Here is a 20599-nt window from a genome sequence, read left to right as displayed (position 1 = left end):
GCGCCTCTGGGGTCTGAGAGAAGAGGAAAAGAGAGAAATCAATCTGGTTATATCACTGCTGCAGTTGGACCATCACCACAGTAATGTTCTACCACCATATCATTTTATGAGTTCACACACAACTGATGGTATGTTTGCAGTAAGACTGAGCCTTGTGCAAAACAACCCTGAAATCCAAGGCAAGATCCAAGGTGTAAAAAGGCAGGCAATTAAAAAATGTCTTAGGGTTGGGTGTGCAGCTTCAGGGTAGTCTACTTAAACCTGCTTACTCTGTTCCTTGCCTGACCACACTAAGAGGTGCTGTCATCCTATTCCGATATACCTTCCTCTCTCTACACACATACACACACATACAGTCCTGTGCAACATACACTACGGCACAACTAAACATTACATTACATTACATAAACCCACCATTCAAACACAAATCACAGCACCCTCCTAAAATGCATAAAACATACAAGAGCTGCTACTGAATTGGTTGTTTTCCGATCTTGACAATTCAAAAAAGTTATTCCTACATATATGACCATTCACATGCTAGCAATGAACAGTCTTTATGCTACTCTGCCATCTGCTGCTTTGCATGTTATTGCTGTCATTTTTACTGCATACATTTTATAATTTTTGTTGCGTTACTGTATTTCTATTTTTAATTGTAAAGGCAGCCTGGGAAAGTTTCACTGAAGGGTGGTGTATAAATAACTAAAGTAAGTAAATAAATAAATTTTGGACGTGAAATTAGTGCGGCAAATCAGTCTCTAAGCAGACACTTAGAATACACTGCAAGTAATTTTTGCTTTGAAAATATAGATTTCTAAGAAAGTACTGAAAATTTGCCTAAGTCACCTTCCCTTCAGTGGGGCTTACAACTCCATAGCAGTTGTTGTTTTTAATCTGGGGGTAGAAAGCTAATTTGCGGGGTGGGGTGAGGTGGAGGAAACGCAACATACAAACCTGAGTGTACCTTGATGTGCTACTTTGTGGTGTCTGTTAGAATTTAATATTTAACACCCCAATGGATGTTCTACATGTGTTTTTCCAGATATTTAAATCTAAACCCAATTAATTCTGGACACTCTTTTTCCATAGGGTTCTCATAGAAGCATACGAAACTGCTGTATGTCAAACCAGAACATCTAGTCCACTACGGTCATCTTTGACTCGATGTTGCCCAAGTCGATCCGGATTAATGGAGCAAGAAAACTTGGTAAAAACCCCATCCCACAAAAGTGATCCGTCTTCCAGGATGCATTATACAATCCTTGTGTTAAGCTGCCTCAGCAGCAGAAAGAGAAAGCAAGAAAATGAAAGAACAAAAGAAAGAGAGAGAGAAAGAGAGAGAGAGAGAGAGAGCAGGAGACCATTGCCAGAACCGACATGACTGAGAACTCTGACATGCCCTTTCAGGGAGACAGCTCTGTCCCTTGCCTCCCCACCCTTGCCCACAATCCACCCATTCCCCCCCCTAAGAAAATGGCTTTGTTCTCACCTGGTCTGACTCCTGCTAGGACAGGCAGCGGGTGATGGGTGAAAGCCATTCTCGGGGAGGTGGTGTGGGAGGACAGGGCACTGCAGAAATCCAGCTTCCCTGACTTCTTTAAAGAAGCCGGTCCTGGCAAGGAATCAGGGAGAAAGTGCATGGTTTAACAGATGGAAAGATGGATTAGTATTTAGCCGTGCTCTTTCATTCACTCTTGTGGACCAGCTCACAGTCTGAATAGGCCCCCTTTGCCAGGATTCAGCTGTTGCAGGTCTATGGGAAAGAGTGTGTGGGCAATGGCTGCTTTGAATTTCTTGTGTCTCTCTCTGCCTGCCAGTGAACAGGTCTACGAAGCAGTTGGCGTGTATGGTACATCTATCCTTCATAAAAGCTACCCGCTCACTGTATAACAACTCCACTGAAACAGTCAGATTCCAATACGTGTTGCAGAAGTGGTATATGCAAAGACATAGTCATCATATATTATTTCTACAGCACTTAACATGTACTAAGAGCTAAACTTTAACTATCTGTAATGAGCCTGGAATGACAGCCCAGGGAGCAAATGAATTGCTTGCTTGCTGATCCCACTAGATCACCACGTTTTCCTTCCTCTCGAAGAGGGTTGGTTTCCTTCTTTGGCCTCCCATTGCTGCAAAACTATCCCTTGTCCTACAAGCACAGCTGAGATGGTTGTTCACCTCGCTTGTGTCACTCTGTAATCTGAGCAATGTGAACTAATCTGTGAAGAGTGTTTATTAGTGCTCTGAAAGACCTTGTTTCAGGGTATTTCCATGCAGGTTTAAAGTTAGATTTATAATGGGAATGAAATTTGCCAGAATGCTCATTTGCATGACAACTGCACCTCCTCCTCTGAAGGTATGCTCAGAGGTAAATGAAGCCTCACTCTTGCCCTGAAGTTCTGTGAGAGTAATGCCCACAGACCTGCCACTTGGGTGTTATTAGAATTTGTTTGAGAATTGCCTGCAAACCCAGAAATACAAGGATGTTTTAGTAACTCACAAGGGATCTATCTTTTCCAAATGGATCAATTTTCAGAAATGACTCCTGCTGTTTCCCCACTGGTTGCACACGTTGTGATCTTATCCTGATGTATTTTTCAGGAGCTCTCAACCATTTCCCCCTTCCAAAACAACACAGAACCAATTGCATAGTCTGACTGAAATGCACAATGCTTCTAAATCAGCCGTTTTTTCAAGGAATGTGCAGACTCAAGCTGCCCTCCTTTGTACCACTCTTAGTGAGAAACAGGATGCTACAGGTGGGAAGTCAGAGAGCAAAGTGCCATCCTTGATGTCCTCAACCCCAAGACTCACGGGCTGTCTCCCTCTCGGGAGATACATGTGTGGCTGTGCAGGCCCTTAGAAACAAAGCAAAAAGACGCATGGAAGCCCGAGGCTCCCCACTCTGCCATTCCACATAGCAGACCTCCTAGTCCTGGGTGGAAAGGAAGAGAGCAGGAAGGCACATCCTGAATCTTCCCAGCTCAAAGTGATCTTTCAGCGCTTGTACATGCTTACCACAGAAATATGATATACCATTATGGGCAAGGGAAGTCCTGCTAAAAACCTGTCATGAAATCAGTACAAGGAAAACATACAGGCTGTGGGCTATATCTTCAAGTCCAGGCTACTTCCTCTGGGACTCAAGTATATGCAGACTGCAGGTTACATTCAGAGAACCACAGAGTACTTTGGCTAGTCCGGAATCAAGCTTAGTGATTTTTATTTTTTAAAAAATATTGAGTATGTACCCCTTGTTTTTAATAAGAGTTAAGGCCCAAACTACATGAGATGCAAGAGTTCCATGTCAGATCTCCCAGTATCTTAATTTTTAAAACCTGAAAGCTGCTGTCGGGAGCTCCAGTTGTGAGTGGTGCTGTGCAATGAGATTTTTAATCTTTGCCCCGTTTTCCAGATCTAAAGCTGAAACTGGTACTAGCTCTGCAATGGGAAAATAGGGACAACTGGGGGCTTTAAAGTGGATTTGCAAAGTGCAAGGGGTTTTAACAGGTGGGTGCTCTGTCAGTCATGTGACGGCATGAGATTGACAAGTGGGCAACCCCACCTAGCCGTCAAACTTGACTCACAGAGCAGATTCTGATAAGGATGTACAAACTGGTCCCCTGTGACAAAATGGGAAGAGATTGTTGAAATGGTAGGGCGCTGTTGGAGAAGAAAGGCTCTATATTTTCCAGGGACACACAAGTGCTGAGCAGTTAAAGCTCATGTAGTAAAATCCAGTAAGAACTTGTGGCAACCACAAACACACATGCACATCTCAATCTAAGTAGCTCTGTTTAAATAGCTGGGTACCGCTATAAAAATGTGTTTGCCAGTGACAGAAACGCAACAGAAACAAGCATACAAAGAAACAAATGAGCAGGTGACACTATTCAGAAAAGACTTCAGCGACTAGAATGTAAATAGACAAAGACAACCCCTAGTATCTATTTTTTTATTTAAAAACTTGTTTTAAGAAAGCCATGTGAGTAGAAGGCAATTAAAAATAAATAAATACTTGGGGTTCACAAATGCCTGGATTTAAAGGGTGAGACGTGCCATTTCAATAGCAAAATGCTGAGCAGTTTGGGCAATAAAATCCAGAATGTTTCCACTGGCCATTCATGCACAATGCTCCTGCTCTTAAGGTTCCATATATTACCTGTCCTCTCAAGGCCAGCTGTTCAGTGAATAGAATCATCTCACTGTCTTATTTTTAGCTTGAATATGTCTTACTTCAATATATACCACTGTCACCAGCACAAGTCTCCCGGTGAATCAAATTCCATGTCCAACAGGTTGGCATGTTAGCTTGTGCTTATCTTTCCTAGAGGACTATGTGTCTTAAGCTAACAAATTTATTGTGCTATTAGATTTCATGGACCACAGTCCACTTCAACAGTTTCATATGATGAAGTGAACTGCAGTCCATGAAAGCTTGCCATAATATGTTGGTTGGTCTTTAAGGTGCCACAATAGGTAAAGGTACCCCTGCCCGTACGGGCCAGTCTTGACAGACTCTAGGGTTGTGCGCTCATCTCACTCTAGAGGCCGGGAGCCAGCGCTGTCCGCAGACACTTCCGGGTCACGTGGCCAGCGTGACGAAGCTGCTCTGGCGAACCGGCACCAGAGCAGCACACGGAAATGCCGTTTACCTTCCCGCTATATAAAGCGGTACCTATTTATCTACTTGCACTTAAGGGTGCTTTCGAACTGCTAGATGGGCAGGAGCTGGGACCGAACGACGGGAGCTCACCCCGCCACGGGGATTCGAACCGCCGACCATGCGATCGGCAAGTCCTAGGCGCTGAGGTTTTACACATGTGCCACAATACTCCTTGTTCATTTCTCTTAGTAACTATTATTATGTCTCTGATTCCCACCCCACCCACCCCAAGCCGTGGGACTTATGTGATTTTTTCAGTCAGACAAATAATAGTCAAAGAATAGAGCCACTTCATGCTTTCTCTCTTTTTGGAACTGCATTAGCAGAATTACATCCTACATACCAGAGTTTCTCAAATGATGGTATGCAGACCACCGGTGCCCTGTGGAAAGGTGGTGAAATAGTCAGTATCTGTATGTGGCCCATGACTTGTTTTATCTTTTTCGGACAACAGAGACTGAGGCTGATTTGACCTAGGGCTCATAATTTTCACAGTGGAACACTGGTGCAGCATACTGTTCCCCCAGTAAAAAATTACTAGTTAAAGGGGATTTCTTAGATGCCTGGCCTGGGCCAGTTTATTTCATAATATGCTGCTGGCAGTTTTTGATAACAATGTCAATGGGGGCAGAGAAGTTTAGTAAAATGCAAGTTCTGCATGTGCATTCTTTCTTAAACAAAACATATGTTAACTGTTAACGGAGACCCCCAGCAATTATCCAGTTGTCTGTGGGATTGGGGTTGAGAACGATTGTTGTATGCTAATAATGAACCAGTTTTCTGAATGTGTATCCTTATGTAGTCAAAACAGCATCAGCCACTGGAGCTCCAGATATTAGCACGCTCCTGGAAATCTCAAAGACTGTGGCAGTAGAAACAACATACAAACAAACAAACAAACAAACAAACAAACAAACAAACAAACAACCCATTGAAAACAGAGGAAGGGGGAATAGTCCAATGAGGACTGAACAAAGGACTACAGGACTGTTTGGGGCAGGAGGCACATACCAGAAGTGTGTATGTGGAAATGCAGTATCCTGGAAAACAGCATGGCTGCCTGGCTAGAACTCTGAACTGGAGCACTCTATGCTGCATCATTTTGTTGCAAGTCCTACTGGAAAAGAATATTGCCCAGACCAAAAAAAGGCTGTTGCTTGGTCTTTGATGCTTCTGCCCTGAGACCACAATTGATCCAGTGGCTCCTTAATAACCACCACAAGCTGTTGTGTCTGCAGCCATCTTTGACTAGAACACCGAGAAATAAATTTGGGTGCGGAGTACTATGCAGTGTCAGAGTTGAGGTTCAGCACTTAGAACTTTACCTCAAATCTCTTACTAATTACCCACTAATTAATTTCCTTGGTGTGCCTATTCTTGTAGTGCTGTGGGCTGACCCTGAATTTGCTGTCCAGAAGCCTACAGCCATCCAGTAAACAGGGCTGTCAATTACAAAAAACCTCCCAATGTGTGTACGACAAGCAAACTGGCGAAACACCCTTTGAATGGTGGGAGCTGCTATACTGCCGCTAAGGGAGATGGGCCATGGTTTTCATGTTTGCTGCTGCTTCTGTAATCCAGCACAATCTGGCACTTCAGCAGCAGGCAAGGGGGCCTGGGAGAGAAAAGCCCCCAGCCTGTTATCTCATGCCAGCTGCCTAACACCTGATACCTGAGCACAGGGATGGGGAGGGGGGCTGCCAGCCAGCTGTGAACACCTGTCCCTGTCAGACGGCTGGATGGTCTCTCCAGCTGTTCACACAAGCCCTGCAGCTGCGCTGCTTAATTGGCGATTTGTTGAGATGGCTGGGAACAAAACTCAACAAGACAAAGGAGGAGGGGGGAGAGGAGAGAGAGAAAGAGGGGGAATGCATATGAATACAACCTGTTCCACAGCCTTGAGGCTTCTAAAGGGGAGGAGACACCTTTGGGATCATATCATCTAAGCGCAGCACAGGATGATGTGACAGGATTACAAATGCATAACTAAAAGCCTAATCTAGAGCAGCCCCCAGGTGCAAAGTACATTCACTCCCCACAGTTCCGCTGCACAACCCTATCCTATCGAATGCGCTGCAAACGGAGAGCAGGTGTAGTGCAGAAGGTGCTTGGAGAGCAACTGGCTCAAGAAGACATGTGCCACATGCTGCCTGGGAAGGCAAATGGAAAAGCGCTCCATATACTTCCTACCCGGATCAGAGGGTAAATTGCTTCTTGACTCCAAATCTGGCAGCCAAACACTGAGAATTTGCAACCCATTTCACTAAGTCTTTGCAGTTGTTGTTTTTGTGTTTCCAAGCAAAGGCCATCTTCTTCAAGGCTCCCTCTCAAAAGAAGACGTGCATCTCCTGTCATTCACTTTCTATTACTAGGCAGGAGTAGACCTGCAGCTCCGACCTCTCCTGGTCCCTCCATAGAACATTTGCTGGCCAATTTTGGATCAGAGTTATGCTTTTCGCAATGTCAAACGCTAGGAATTCTACAAGTGTGAGTGTGCTGGTTGGGGCGGGGGTAGATAGATTTTTACCAGGTAGTGTTCTTTCTTGTTCTTGGAAACCTCTATGGTAATTTCAGTTAGCTCTCCAAAGATGCACAGTTGCTTAGTTCCTGCAGCAATTGTGCAATGTCCACAAACTACTTCATAGCTATCTAATGTATACCCTATAAAATTTTCAGGCAAGAGCATTTCCTCAAATATACACAGCTAGGAGGTCCCCTTTCTGCTGAGACATCTGAATTGCTGGCAAGGTGTGGGTAGCAGGTACCATAAGAATATATGTCTCTTTGTCAATAGCTAAGAATGCCGATAAGCAGATGCCTAATGGGGGTCGGATAATTTTTTATTGCTAACATATAAAAGGGATGAAAGAAAGACCAATGGAAAAGGCCAGTGTAAGAAGTGTTTTATTCTGAAACCAATTGCCTTCTTTTCCCCCAGGATGTCACAGATTCACAATCATCCCTGCAACTGCTGGACAGGAATTTGAAGAGATGATTGGCGTGGGAAGGAATTTTGTTGGCTAACTGAAGCGGGTATAACCTGCTCACACTAGTCACTCTCACCACAGACAGTCATGAACGTTGGCGATACTTCCAAAGCAAATTTCAACTTTGCAAAGAAGTCTGAATTTGTCAATCATTTTTTATTTCCACGTTTCAAAATGGGCAAATGATCTCATTGGGAATGCAGAGAAAAATATCACCAAGCATGCACACAAATGCCCTAACCAGAGAATGACACGAGTCATGTCAGAAAACTGCTATTTCAAAATGATAGCAAAGGGTTTGTGTGTCAGTCAAGAAAACAGGATACAGACAAAGCGTTGCAACCACCTCCTGATTAGCATGAACTGAATTCAGCTCTCTCAAGTCTCAGGTGCAGACCGTGTCAAGCTCTGGCATCTGAAGTCCCTTAGTTAGAAAGACTAGGAATTGACAAAGGGCTCTCAAATGAGCTGAACTATGCTCCCCTGCTGGGCTATGGATGTTGATCTCATCCCCCCATCCCTTTTTCCCATCCATTCTATCACATCCGTTTAAGCATTTTGGTTTTTAATTATATCCTGCTTCTTGTCTTTTGGTCTCCAAATAGAGAACTCTGCTTCCACATAACAATTCAACAGCAACAGCATCCTATCCCTGAAGTATCTGAATCCCAAGCCTGCCTGCAACAAGGAATCCCTGGATAAACAGATTGTTGTTATGCTCCAGCCTAAGGGCAGCTGATTCCCAGCACTGAGTAAGCAATCCCAGTACAAACAGTTGCTGTGCCTCACCTCAGAGGCTGCTGCATCTCAGCAAAGCCTCTTCCCAACAGACTCCATGTAGCATCCTCTCCATTCTCACAAACCTGCACCCAAGCTGCCTCCCTCCTTATTAATCCCCTTCCTCTTTATTCACAGAGACCCCCTCATGCACACAACCAACAAATACGTGCTGTCACTCACAACCTCCGCTTGGCGTCTACAAGCTAGCATCTTCTCTGGCATCAGAGCTTAAACATTTTACTCCCAACAACGCATGACACAGGGAACATTTAGAAATCATATCCTCTGGATTGCAGATCTATACTACATTGTATCATGCTCTATGCAAACATCATGTAAATGTGAAGATCTCTGTGTTCAATGTGTGCAATTTACCTCTTTTCTCTATTGTGCCTACACGCTAGAATGCTTAACTGAATAGCGTCCCACTGGTCCCTTCTTTCCATGCTCCAGAATCCTAGGCTTGTTTCAGGGCTTACATTGTCTTAGCATCGAACTACTGTGCTTGGATCCGTACCACTTGGTCTCAGGCCACAGCTTTGCTGGTCCTGGGTTCTCTTTTTGTCATTCTATCCTTGTGTCTCATCCCCACCCCATTTCACCCCATTTCTCTGATTTTAGGTCTGGGCTCCCCTCTAATCCTGCATTGAGGATTTGTCTATTAAAGAGTTACACCCCAAGCCTGTCGTAAGCAACTATATCTCTGCTCCTCTGAAATGTTCTTTCCAGCCTGTGGAATCTGCAGGTAGCTGTCCAAACATAGTTCCTTCAGATCATTAACACAGCTACCACTTGGCCTGCACTTTCTGCAAAATGTCTCAGGGGATGCAAAGGAAAACTCTGAGTATCAGGACCAGAAATTACAGCAGCCTACAATACCTCAAGGAATATGTGTCAGAAGAGACTAGAATCTGCCTATGTTCCTTTTAAATCCTGCCTCACAAACCTAAGGCATTATCTAGAAAGGTGACCACTGTGTTGGAGGAACGAAATTTACAACAGGAGGTCCTTGCTTCTGTGAAAGGAATTTGTGCAACCCATACAGTACAAGAAGAGTGTTAAGTACATGAAGGCCAGAGGGCAGCCCAGTCTCTTCTGCTTTAGTTTCCCATCAAGATCTATGTGAACTGGGGGTGCAAAGTTGGTGCCCCCTACCTGCATCCACATCGTTGGGCCACCCACTGGACTGGCTGCTGCCAGCTGCTGGGGACCGCCCTGTCCCAGGGTAGAACACGTCGTCTACAGGGCTCTCCATCTCGCTGTCATCTATCGACTTGGGCCGCTTGGTGGAACTGCAATGGGAAGAGACCACAGAAGGGCAGACCATAAGCAACCATTGAGTGATGAAATAGGGTACCAGCTGAGGAAGGCCTTCCTCCTCCAGAGCCTGGGCTTTCTTGTTTGGAGGGGTTAGTTGACATCAAGACTAGGAAGGGCAAGCAGCTGTTTTCTTTTATTCCACAGTGGCCTGTGGTTTTGGAAAGTATTGGTTTACAATAGTAGAGAGTCCTCCTACTGCCTGCCCAGGCATCCTTCACAATGGGGCTGACTGAGAGAGGACACTGGTAAAAGAGGCATCATTTGCTTCCAAGGCTGAGGCCCTCCAGCAGGACTTCTGCATTATGCAACAGTTGTGGGGAGACATACCTGCTAGAAGGTGGAGATGTTATTGACCGTCTACCAAGAGCCACTTGATTGATGTTGTAGTAACTGGGACTCTCGAGGTCAGCCAGTGAGAAATTTGGACCAGACGCTGTGGCAACAGGAGCTGAAGAATGAGAGAAAAACTCAGAGACTGGAGGATCGGCATCAAGAGAGAAACAAAATGTCAAACTGACTTCCTAAATCAGTAGCTGCCATCTTCTTGAATGAAGGTATTAAAGGTGGTTTGGTATAATATTGGCAAGGCCAGTTAGGGACAATCTTGGCTACTAGCACATTCCCACCATGTGCTCTGCAGAATGAAGGCAGATGTTACCAGGCTTGAAGAAGCTCCAACTCTCGGTGCTGTTATCTTAGTCATTAGTTTTTGACAACCAGAGACATTTGCTGACTCCAGCATCAGGAATTACAAAAACAGTCTATTTCCTCTAACAGAACTGTTACATGGAAACCAGGCCAGGGTGCTCTGCTGAGGTGTTGCTCAGGCAGTTTGCTAACTTCAAGATGCCAACATCTGTACTCTAGAACTGATTCCACCCTTGAAAGGCAAACCAACTATTGCAATGTGCATCCAGTAAAAGTCCTGACACTGTCATGGTATGACAGCTTTCAGCAAGGGGCCATAGTGCAAGGAAGCCGGACAGCATGGATTTCATTGGTTGCTTTCCCCGTGCTTTGGGAAACAGGAGATTTAGCAGTCAAATCAGCAAATGGCTTGCTAGACAGGTGTTTTTGTTTTTTTCAGCCAGAACTTGCTGGAACTCAGTTCCGGCTGCTGGAACTCAGTTCCGGTCATTCTAAGAGAACAACGGAGGCGTTCATAGTGAGTTCTGGTGCCTCCTTTTCTAGAAAACTATCACTGCTGATAGATATGCACATTACAGCCCTGGCTGTAGTAGCATGACCAGTAGCTGAAGCTACTGAGTGCAGGAAACTGCCAAAGAGAAAGGCAGCAGATTGAAATATAATGGCACACAAGGAAAGAGAAAATATAAAAGTGTAAGCAGGTTTGGGTTACTAAATTTGTTGCCCAAAGAGAGCAGTACTGGGTTGGCACTATATGGTGCTAAATAAGTCAACACTTAGTTAGGTAACTTGGAAACGGAGTGTCTGTTTCCCTTCTAGCTAAGGGGAGAACTTGAAAGCCTGCTTTCTAAAACTTTCCAATTTCATCCATAAAACGATGAACAAACCAAAGACTTCTAATGCAACCAATGAAGATAGCCTAAAATAATAATAACCAGGAGAGTCACAAAATGCTCATATTATTTCTGGCAATATTTGGGATCAACTACCTCAACTGGATTTAAAGCTGCGAAGGAGGTCCTATGATGATCCTACATACACTTCAGCCTCCCTAGAAAGGGTAGCAATAATAGGAATGAGAAGAACCTCAAAGAATCCCTTGCTAGGATTGGGCACTGCCATTGCTGGTTCTTGTCATTTTGTGCCTCCTGTACTGATCCTGCTAGCCGATTTGCAGACACATTCTAGTGCCTGACATAGAAAGTTGAAATGGCAACCTTAATGATGGTAAAAAAAATAAAATCATTACTCTGCTAAAGGGTAGGGCTGGCTCTGTCCATTTGGACTAGCTGCTATCTTTGTGACGATTGGCACTCTGTTCCCTGAGACTAATAAACCTTTCAGCTGGGAAGTACTCTTAGAATCCATGTTGGACCCACAGAACAAGAAATCCAGAGCAAGTGAGACAAAAGCTTTCTGCGACAATGTCAACCTTTCCAGGTGTTGAAACCTGCGAAGGGAAAGAGCCCCTATTTTCAACATGTAATTGGGATGCTTCCCTTCCCTGCTCCTTTAATGTGCATCTAATGTAAATGCACTAAGTAGGAGAAGGGATGAGGTTGTGATGCTGCTGAGGGCAAGACCATGATTAGGAGAAAGAGTCTTGCATTCATAACTCCTTAAAAAGAGCATGAATATGGAGGATGTCCATCTTAGCAATTTCTCAAATCTGACTCCACAAGCTTTCACTTCATCAAATCCAGCTTCCATGGGCCTAGCTTAGCAACAAGACCACAGAGCCATTTGGAAAGGCAGCCCAGTCATAGTCAGAGATGTCACAGTACACTGTGCAACAAGTCTGAAAGCTAAGAAAGTGAGGAAAGGATGAGGCTACTGCTGCAGAGGTCACACGCACAGGTCTCTCTGAATCCTGATCCCCTTAGGAACAGCACAGCAACCCAGAAGTTTCAGTTGCTCTGACTTACTCTGTGACACTCTCACCAGCTCCGTAACATTCCAGACACCCGATGTCACAAAACAGTCCTGGAAAGTCAAATGCCCTGCAAAGAGAAGAAGAGAGGCACACTGGGTCATGAGGACAAAATGGAATGAGAACAGGGGTCAGCAACAAGAGGCTGGAGGTGGCTCGCTATAGCATAGTTGGACAGAAAGTGAGTCTAGTTTGCAATCTCCCTTCTAGGTCAACTCTGAATTCCATTTCTCCAGTGCTTCTCATCTGAGTCCAAGGCTCCCGCTCTCAGATCTGGCCATATCCATTAATCAAATCTCAGCACCCCTTTTAGGTCTCAATCTGCTACATTTATTTCTCAAATATGAAGGGAATGATTCCAAACCAGATGGTGAAGACCTCTGATTCGCAGCAGCACCTGCCACCCACCCCAACCTGGCCTCAGAAATGGGGATCTGAGGGGAGGGGAGAAATACAAGGCTTCTGTGTGAGGAGACAAATAGTCAGGAGAAGTGACCAGGGAATCTGATTCCTGGGTAGGAGTTCACTCACCATTGGGCAGTGGTTTGATGTCCGCATCTCCTTGCTGGTTTGAATTGTCTGATTGTCCGGATTCTGAAACACAGAAGCAAAAACTGACATCAGGAGATGGTTGGAACAGAGAACAGAAGATGACGGGCAATAGCTGAGGCCCGCTGTGTGGGCATCTTGCACCACTTCACTCCTTTTTGTGGCCAACAGAAAGGCTGCTCCAAAAAAGCTAAGCAACAAATAATGTTTCACTGGAAATGGCCAGGAGACCTGGCTGTTTTTAAAGAACTGATTGCCGTAATCAGAGAGGCCCTTTGATATGATGCTACAGGACAGGAGGACGAAGTAGAGGGTTCTTGTTTCCATGCTCCAACCCTACAAGATTACCAAGAATGAAACCTGTGCTCCTTCCTTCACCAGATTACCCGGGATTATTTTCACCCACTGCTGAAGAATATGGCACTGCTCACTCAAAGGAGCCATCTGGATTTGTTCGTTACTAGGTTTCAGAAATGCTGAATGTATTTTTGTGACTGAAGCAGAAAATTTCAAATGGCACCCCTGCACCCCTGTCATGGTTCTAAAATTATAACAAACTAAATAACTGGCAGTTTGCTTGCCTTTTAATAGCACTGCCAAACCTGCTTCCTGAGGCATGCCACCTCACCTGCCTAATACTGGGGTCTATTCTGCCAAGCATTTTTTCTTGTTCTGCAGGCATCTCTGGCCTGACACAACCTATGAGATCATTCCTTCTTCCTTGTCTACAGGCACACTACAAAATCTGAAGGATGAAGGTTAATTTGGTAACACAGTTGGTGGTTGTGCCTAGGCAGGGACAGCCTAGTAGTAGTAGTAGTAGTAGTAGTAGTAGTAACCCTGCCTATCTGTCTGGGTTTCCCCAGCCACTCTGGATGGCTTATAGCATATGTTAAAACATAAAACACCAACTTTTAGATGTCTTCTTAAAGTTGTGTAATTCTTTATCTCCTTGACATCTGAAGGATGTCAGGGCAGGCACCACTACTGAGAAGGCCCTCTGCCTGCTTCCCTGTAACCTCAGTTCTTGCAGTGAGGGAACTGCCAGAAGAACCTCAGAGGAGGACCTCAGTGTCTGGGCTGAGCGATGGAGATGGAGATGGAGTTGGAGTCGCTCCTTCAGGTATACTGGGCCAAGGCCATTTAGGGCTTTAAAGGTCAGCACCAACACTTTGAATTGTGCTCAGAAATGTACATGGCATTTCCTGCCATGTGTTTAATTCCACACACACCTCAACACCAGTTCTATTCTCCTAATTAAATTCTCCATCTCCTTTCCTGAAGCTGCTATTTGCCCCTTGGGGGAAAACATGCAAATACCATACCAGTGCTGCAGTCCCAATCCAATTTGGTCCCCCTATGGCTGCAATTAAGGGACGAGGGTGGCGCTGTGGTCTAAATCACAGAGCCTAGGGCTTGCCGATCAGAAGGTCGGTGGTTCGAATCCCCGCAACAGGGTGAGCTCCCATTGTTCGGTCCCTCCTGCCAACCTAACAGTTCAAAAGCACGTCAAGTGCAAGTAGGTAAATAGGTACCACTCTGGCGGGAAGGTAAACGGTGTTTCCATGTGCTGCTCTGGTTTGCCAGAAGCAGCTTAGTCATGCTGGCCACATGATCCGGAAGCTGTCTGCGGACAAACGCTGGCTCCCTCAGCCAATAACGCGAGATGAGTGCTGCTACCCCAGTCATCCGCGACTGGACCTAATGGTCAGGGGTCCCTTTACCTTTTACCTATGGCTGCTATTAATTTTTTAAAAATATACACACACATATGATCCTGGATGGCTCTGTGCTTATTCCCCACATAGTTATCATCCCTAAGTAGAAGAACCAGTGGTCAGGGATGATAGGAATTGTAGTCCAGGAACAGCTGTAGACCGAAGTTTGGGAAACCCAGGTTTAAACTGTCAATAGAGCAACAGACATAGAAGCACCTAAGTGATGGAATATGATGCACGAAGGTCAAAACCACATGCAATAGTGGCAGACTAAATGTGGGTCTGCCCCATTCATACAGAAGAGAGAGAGGGAGCATCCAAATTAAAAAGCAAACAGATTGCTAATTCTCCACTGCTCCTTGTTACCTCCCTGCAGTTTATCACCTGATGTGATTCCCTCCAGCTAGGCTCCTCTATCAAAACTGACTTAGGTATGGAGAAAATCAGCTTGAGGGACAAATCAGGGGGTGATAAGCAGGAGCGGGAAAGGTTCAGCACCCTTATTTGCAAATCATTTTTTCACATTTAATTGCAGCCCATCAAGCCTCACTTCCCATGTGACTGGATCTCATTTAAAGACCCACTGTTATAATGTGCAACAAGATCTTAAGAGTTTGCTTGTTTCAGGGCAGGGATTATTTAGGTTCAGGATATAAGAGTTGAGGGCTTAGGGCTTGTCCACACTTCTGCTTGGCCTGTGCTCAGAAAGCTGGGGCTGAGCAGTGTTGCGCGATTGACGTTTACTCCAACTGAGCTGTAAAGTCTGGGTGAGACCTAAACTTTCTGTTGGGTTTACTCTGACTCTGTTTAATAAGTGGGACCACCCCATCACATCCATGCAAACATGGAAGCCACCACCTTATTATATCAGAAGCTGGCATGGGGGTATATGTACACAGAGAGAATGTGATGGGCTTCCTCTGGAGCACGCAGATCTTTAGCTTCTGCTCCCTTTGCAGAGCTTCAAGGGCTTCCATTGTTCTGTCCCCACAAATCGCTGTGCTATTTACTGGCTTGTCCTTTTAGACACACACACACTTTTCCTCAAGGCCTCACTACCACTTAAGAACGACTTTCCCTGAAGGTTTCATTTACCAGCTAATGCCTCTCAAGCCTCAAAGAACCCCAAGGATGGAAGCAAAAGAGTTTGTCCACCCTGGTCATTAGGTGCCAGAGGTATTGCACGAGCACACTGAAAAGCCAAATTCTAGAGAGAGCACTTGACAAGAAAAGAAAAGCCCTTCAAATCAGTGGTTTTTAATCAGCCAGGTGAGCTGGAATCTACAGCAGCTAAAAGACTGCACTATAACTCAGCAAGTGCCTGGTTTGACTCTCTTTCTACCATGAGCTCACTAAGTATTCGTACATTAGTGGCTTAAAATGCAGTGAGGTTGCTCCCCCTACCCCAGCTGCAGTTTAATTCACATTTGAACATTGCTGTACACACCAGGGAGGGGGGGGGGTGGCAACATCTTCACCTAATGTGCATTGCCTGATTTTGTTCCCCCTCACCCGCAACCCCCTGAAAATCCTGTTCAAGGAAGCTGCCAGCTGCCCATGCACAATGGCTGCCTGAACTGTACACATCCCACCTTATCTGCAGCTTGCATTTTCAAGTTAGATGAAAGCTGGTTTGAAGGAAAACGTATCAAGCCAGAGTATTTCTCAAGAAACTAATAGATACGGATTGTGGCTAACATCATGTGTACCTGACTTCAAGCGGCAGCAGTACGAGTGCACTGGAGCAAAAGTAATGTGTATATTCCATTAGGTAAGCTACTTTCTCTAATTCAGCACCCCTTTTTGCAATATGAGGATAATAATACTGACCTTCCTTACAGGACTACTGTAAGAATTATAGAATTATAATGCATGTGAAGTGAAAAGGAGTTACATGATTTACTAGGTGCACAGAAATGGAGAAATTTTGAAATCGTCTTGCAAAGATATGAACCTAAGAAAGAAGATACAGTACAAATGATGCACAGATACATGAGGGTGGGGGTGGACATTTTAAGTATGGCTAAGTATCAAGATCCCATACTTTAACGAGCTTTAAACAGGTTTCACAGCAACTATCAAAGTATTCCAAAGTTATTTCCACTCCCTCAACCCACCTCTAGTGTTTGAGTGGGGATTCAAATCCATGTAAACCAGAATGAATCCAAAGTTGAAGTGTATGGGTTTTTTCAATACTACCTAGTTTCCAGATGCCATCTAGCATAGAGTTCCTGGGCCTGTCACGCCTGCTTTGAAAGGAATATTGTCGCAGATGGAAGTCATCCTGTCTTCAGCTTGCTATGGTGGCAGAAGCAGACCATGCCTGCATTCTTTTTCTTCTACACTTCTCAAAGAAACTCCATGCTAAATGGTAACTAGGAATCCTAGACCTAGTTGGCTAAAGACTCATTTCCTCCCAGTGTCCAAACCCATTCCTCTGCTGATTGAAAAAAATATCCCTCTTGGTTAGGAGGAAAAAACCCCTTTCTCTTTAACCATGAGGGTCAGAAACATGCCCTAAAGGTAAAGGGACCCCTGACTGTTAAGTCCAGTTGTGGATGACTCTGGGGTTGCGGTGCTCATCTTGCTCTATAGGCCGAAGGAGTTGGCGTTCATCCACATGTGGCGAACCAGAGCAGTGCACAGAAACGCTGTCTACCTTCCCACCGGAGTGGTATCTATTTATCTACTTGCACTTGACGTATTTTGGAACTGTTAAGTTGGCAGGAGCAGGGACCGAGCAACGGGAGCTCACCCCCTGGCGGGGATTCGAACCGCCGATCTTCTGATCGGCAAGCCCTAGACCACAGCGCCACCCTATTTTCCTCTAAATGGAAGCTCTGATTTGCATCTCGTATCTTGCCAAGTACCCACAGACAGTGGTGTGGGCATGGCCTACCTAGCAGATTTCTAGGCATCTTGAAAGAAACGTTTATCGTGATTTATTGATAATTCAGCAAGTGACAGAGAAACAGAAGTATCTGGGCAGGTAAAATACAAGCGGAAATATTTATAGGACCTCAAATAGTTTTGCTGTCCTTAATTTTTGAGCCCCTCAACCCTGTGCTGTAAGACCACCTGCGCTCACCACGCAAACGAGGGCTAAGACTTCCAAAGAGTTAACCAGCCCATCCCTTTCCTGTCCAGACTTGGCGCAGCAAGGCTAGCTGCAGAACTCAGGTTACCTATGTCAACAACACTGCAAGTTTACCTCTATCGGAGCCAAAGCAAAGCAAAAAGAAGCCAGGAAATGTGCCTCATACGCTGCAACAGCTGGGGAAGCACTAAGGAAATATTTCAGAGTTGGTTCTCTCTCTTCCCCCCACCTCTTCTCCCTTCCCTTTCAAAGTTGGCCGAGGCACACTGTTCCCTTTCGGCCTTGCGACTGCTGGCAGCCATTTTAAAACTTGGCAGCCATTTTAGTGCTGGCGGCTAGGACTGCTCCCCCAACGCCGGCAGCAGGCAACCGGCAATCGGACGGAGGAGCGTGGCTTTGCTTAGCCCAGGGACAGATAGAAGATAAATTCTTAAACACTACGCGCAAGAGAGGCACCGGGGGTTTGCTTCAGAATTAATAAATCATGATTTTGTTTTTCTTTCCAGTTTAAAGAAATGTTGCGGCAGCAGAGCAGAGAACTTGAAGAAGGAAGCAGGCAGAACGCACTTCAGATACCCATGCTGCTTCAGGTCAGCTTCAGACATCATAATTTCTTAGGTGGGGTGTCATCTTCATCTAACGAAATGTACTGTGCATATTGCAACGTAGTTTGTTGCCTCAATAACACAGATTGAACAGCCTTCCCTTGGGATCGCACAAAAAATCCGTCACAAGCACTGTTTTGGCCATTGTTCAATATTCACACAAGTAAATTTCACTCAGCGACAATGGCAAGATATCATCTCCACAATAGATGGGAGAAGAGTCTTGCTGTGGGGGCAGTAGAGGAAAGCACGGCTACTGTCCCTCTTTAAAATGTGGCTAGGTGTTCAATCCTGCACTGCAATGCATGGTAGTCTCAGAAACTGTGATATCTACACAAGAATGAGCGCTCACACCTTCCTTTGTGGGTGCCCTTTGCAAGGACCAATCACAGCACCTCTGGCCACGTGGGACTCACTAGCTGGTTGGAGTGGCCCACCTCCCTGTGCTAGTCCCGCCAAACCCCAGCTAACCTATCAACACCTTTGGGAGGCAGGGCCAGTTGCATAAATAAGGAGGCGGAGCCAGCAGCAAACATAAGAAAAACCTCTTCTCTGTGCAAATAAGAAATGTGGTCTGTGTGCAACAGGTGACAGATAATGTTCAAGGTATTTGCAAAAAACCCAAGTGATTAAAGTTATTGTGTAATTTGTGTTTTCATATTGTATTTTAATGTTGTGGTCATCTTTGGATGAAGGATGGTATATAAATGTTAATAATAATAGTGATGATGATGATGTTGGGAGCAGGACAAGGGAAGAAATCAGGAATCAGAAGTTCTATTTCTGAAACAAGGAGAAAAATAGGATTGAGAGAATGTATTGTTTATTTATTTTGGGAAGGTTGACTGAAAAAAGAAAAAGAAAAAACCCTGCTTCCCAGCATAGCTCTTGAAGCAGCTAACAATAATAACATCAGAAAAATATGCTAAAAACAACTTCAACAAATGGCAGTGACAAAAATCACAGCTCTCACCAATATATGGTGCCATCAATTATGTGGCTATAGGATATTCCAAATAAGGTTGGGTAAGACAGCCCCCACCCCAGAAAACTGTTATTATTATGAGACTCCTAAAAGTTGCCCAATGTGCTGGGCAAGGTGAGTTGATCTAGGCAGGGAATGCCATGCTGCCATGGAGCTCTTGCCTGGTCATCACCACCTGCTTGCTACTTTGCCAGGAGTGGCACTGCAGCGCCACCTTCTAAAATGACCTTAACAGCTGACCTTAGGGGGGCAGAGAAAGAGATTCAGTTTCACCCTAAACTCCTGGAAGAGGTTAGCCTTGTCCAGATAAAGAAGATTAGAAAATGATCGCTAATTGCTTCAGTCAGATAGCGAATGAAAGCAGCAGGTTCTAGGAACCAGACATGTTTCTCACATAAGTCTTCAGTTAGATAATAGATGGGGGTTTTTCTGCATTTTTAAAATAATTATTAATTATTAAATTTGTCAGTCACTTTATCTTGCGCAAGGCAACCTAAAGACACTTACAACCAAATGGACGATAAACCCCACACAGATGCATTAAAACCAGAAGGAAAGAGAAAGACATTAAAAACATCCCACCAACTTCTAAAAGGCAACAGATAGTTAAAGGCCAAAGGCCTGGTTATAGGGAAAGTTTTTGCTTAACACTTAAAGAGCCATTGGAACAGTGGTTCTCAGACTGTTTTATCTGTGCATTTTCAGCATAAAAATTTGCTTGTGCCACACCATTTATTTTTTTAATTGGTAAGAAATACATTGGAAAACAAAAAAGAAACAACTCCTAGCAGTGCTCGATTTATAACACAGATCACTAGAATATGATCATGGGACATCCAGAAAGTAAAAAACAGTGCAGCTACATATTCTGCAAATTAAAAAAAATTAAAATTAAAAAATTACGGTATACTCTACTATATCCTACTACACTTAAATGTTTAAATGTATCTTTGATTGTCCTCGAATCATCCTGGCACACTTGCCTTCCTCTCCTGTCACCAGTGGCGTAGCGTGGGGGGTGCAGGGGGGGCCGGCCGCACTGGGCGCAACATCGGGGGGCGCGCTCGCACTCGCAGCTCTCTGCCCCTACCTGGCTCACTCACTCTCTCTCACTGCAGTGCTGGCTGTGCGAATCCGATCCGAGCCGCTGGGTCGCTGCCCACTGTGGAGGGGGTGGGTGCCAGGCGTGCGGTGCGGAGAGAGAGCGAGGGGAGGGACAGTGCAGCGGCCGCCCAGCGCAGCGCTGAGCGCGGAAGAGAACCACACCAGACCAGACCAGGCAGCAGCAAGAAGAAGCTGGCAGCAGCG

At 45.1% G+C, this 20599-nt stretch overlaps 1 protein-coding gene across 12 annotated transcripts in view; it reads right to left on the bottom strand.

Annotated features, from left to right (window-relative positions):
• Window positions 1–20599, bottom strand: part of NFIX (nuclear factor I X) — a 256420-nt gene that overhangs the window by 29400 nt on the left and 206421 nt on the right. For 7 of the 12 annotated variants that reach the window (XM_083483095.1, XM_083483089.1, XM_083483085.1 and 4 more), the window contains 5 exons: window positions 12869–12931; window positions 12333–12407; window positions 10087–10207; window positions 9595–9731; window positions 1493–1615 (listed from right to left, as the gene is read on the bottom strand). In XM_083483095.1, coding sequence (XP_083339221.1) covers window positions 1493–1615; window positions 9595–9731; window positions 10087–10207; window positions 12333–12407; window positions 12869–12931 — 519 coding nt within the window. The remainder of the gene's footprint in view (window positions 1–1492; window positions 1616–9594; window positions 9732–10086; window positions 10208–12332; window positions 12408–12868; window positions 12932–20599) is intronic. The other 5 variants (XM_083483093.1, XM_083483091.1, XM_083483087.1 and 2 more) reach the window with 1 other exon arrangement.

The sequence above is a fragment of the Podarcis liolepis genome (genome assembly GCF_965112155.1).
Source record: "Podarcis liolepis genome assembly, chromosome: 17".
Classification (NCBI taxonomy): domain Eukaryota; kingdom Metazoa; phylum Chordata; class Lepidosauria; order Squamata; family Lacertidae; genus Podarcis; species Podarcis liolepis.
The sequence above is the reverse complement of the archived record's forward strand: the minus strand, read 5'-3'. Positions and strand labels throughout refer to the sequence as shown.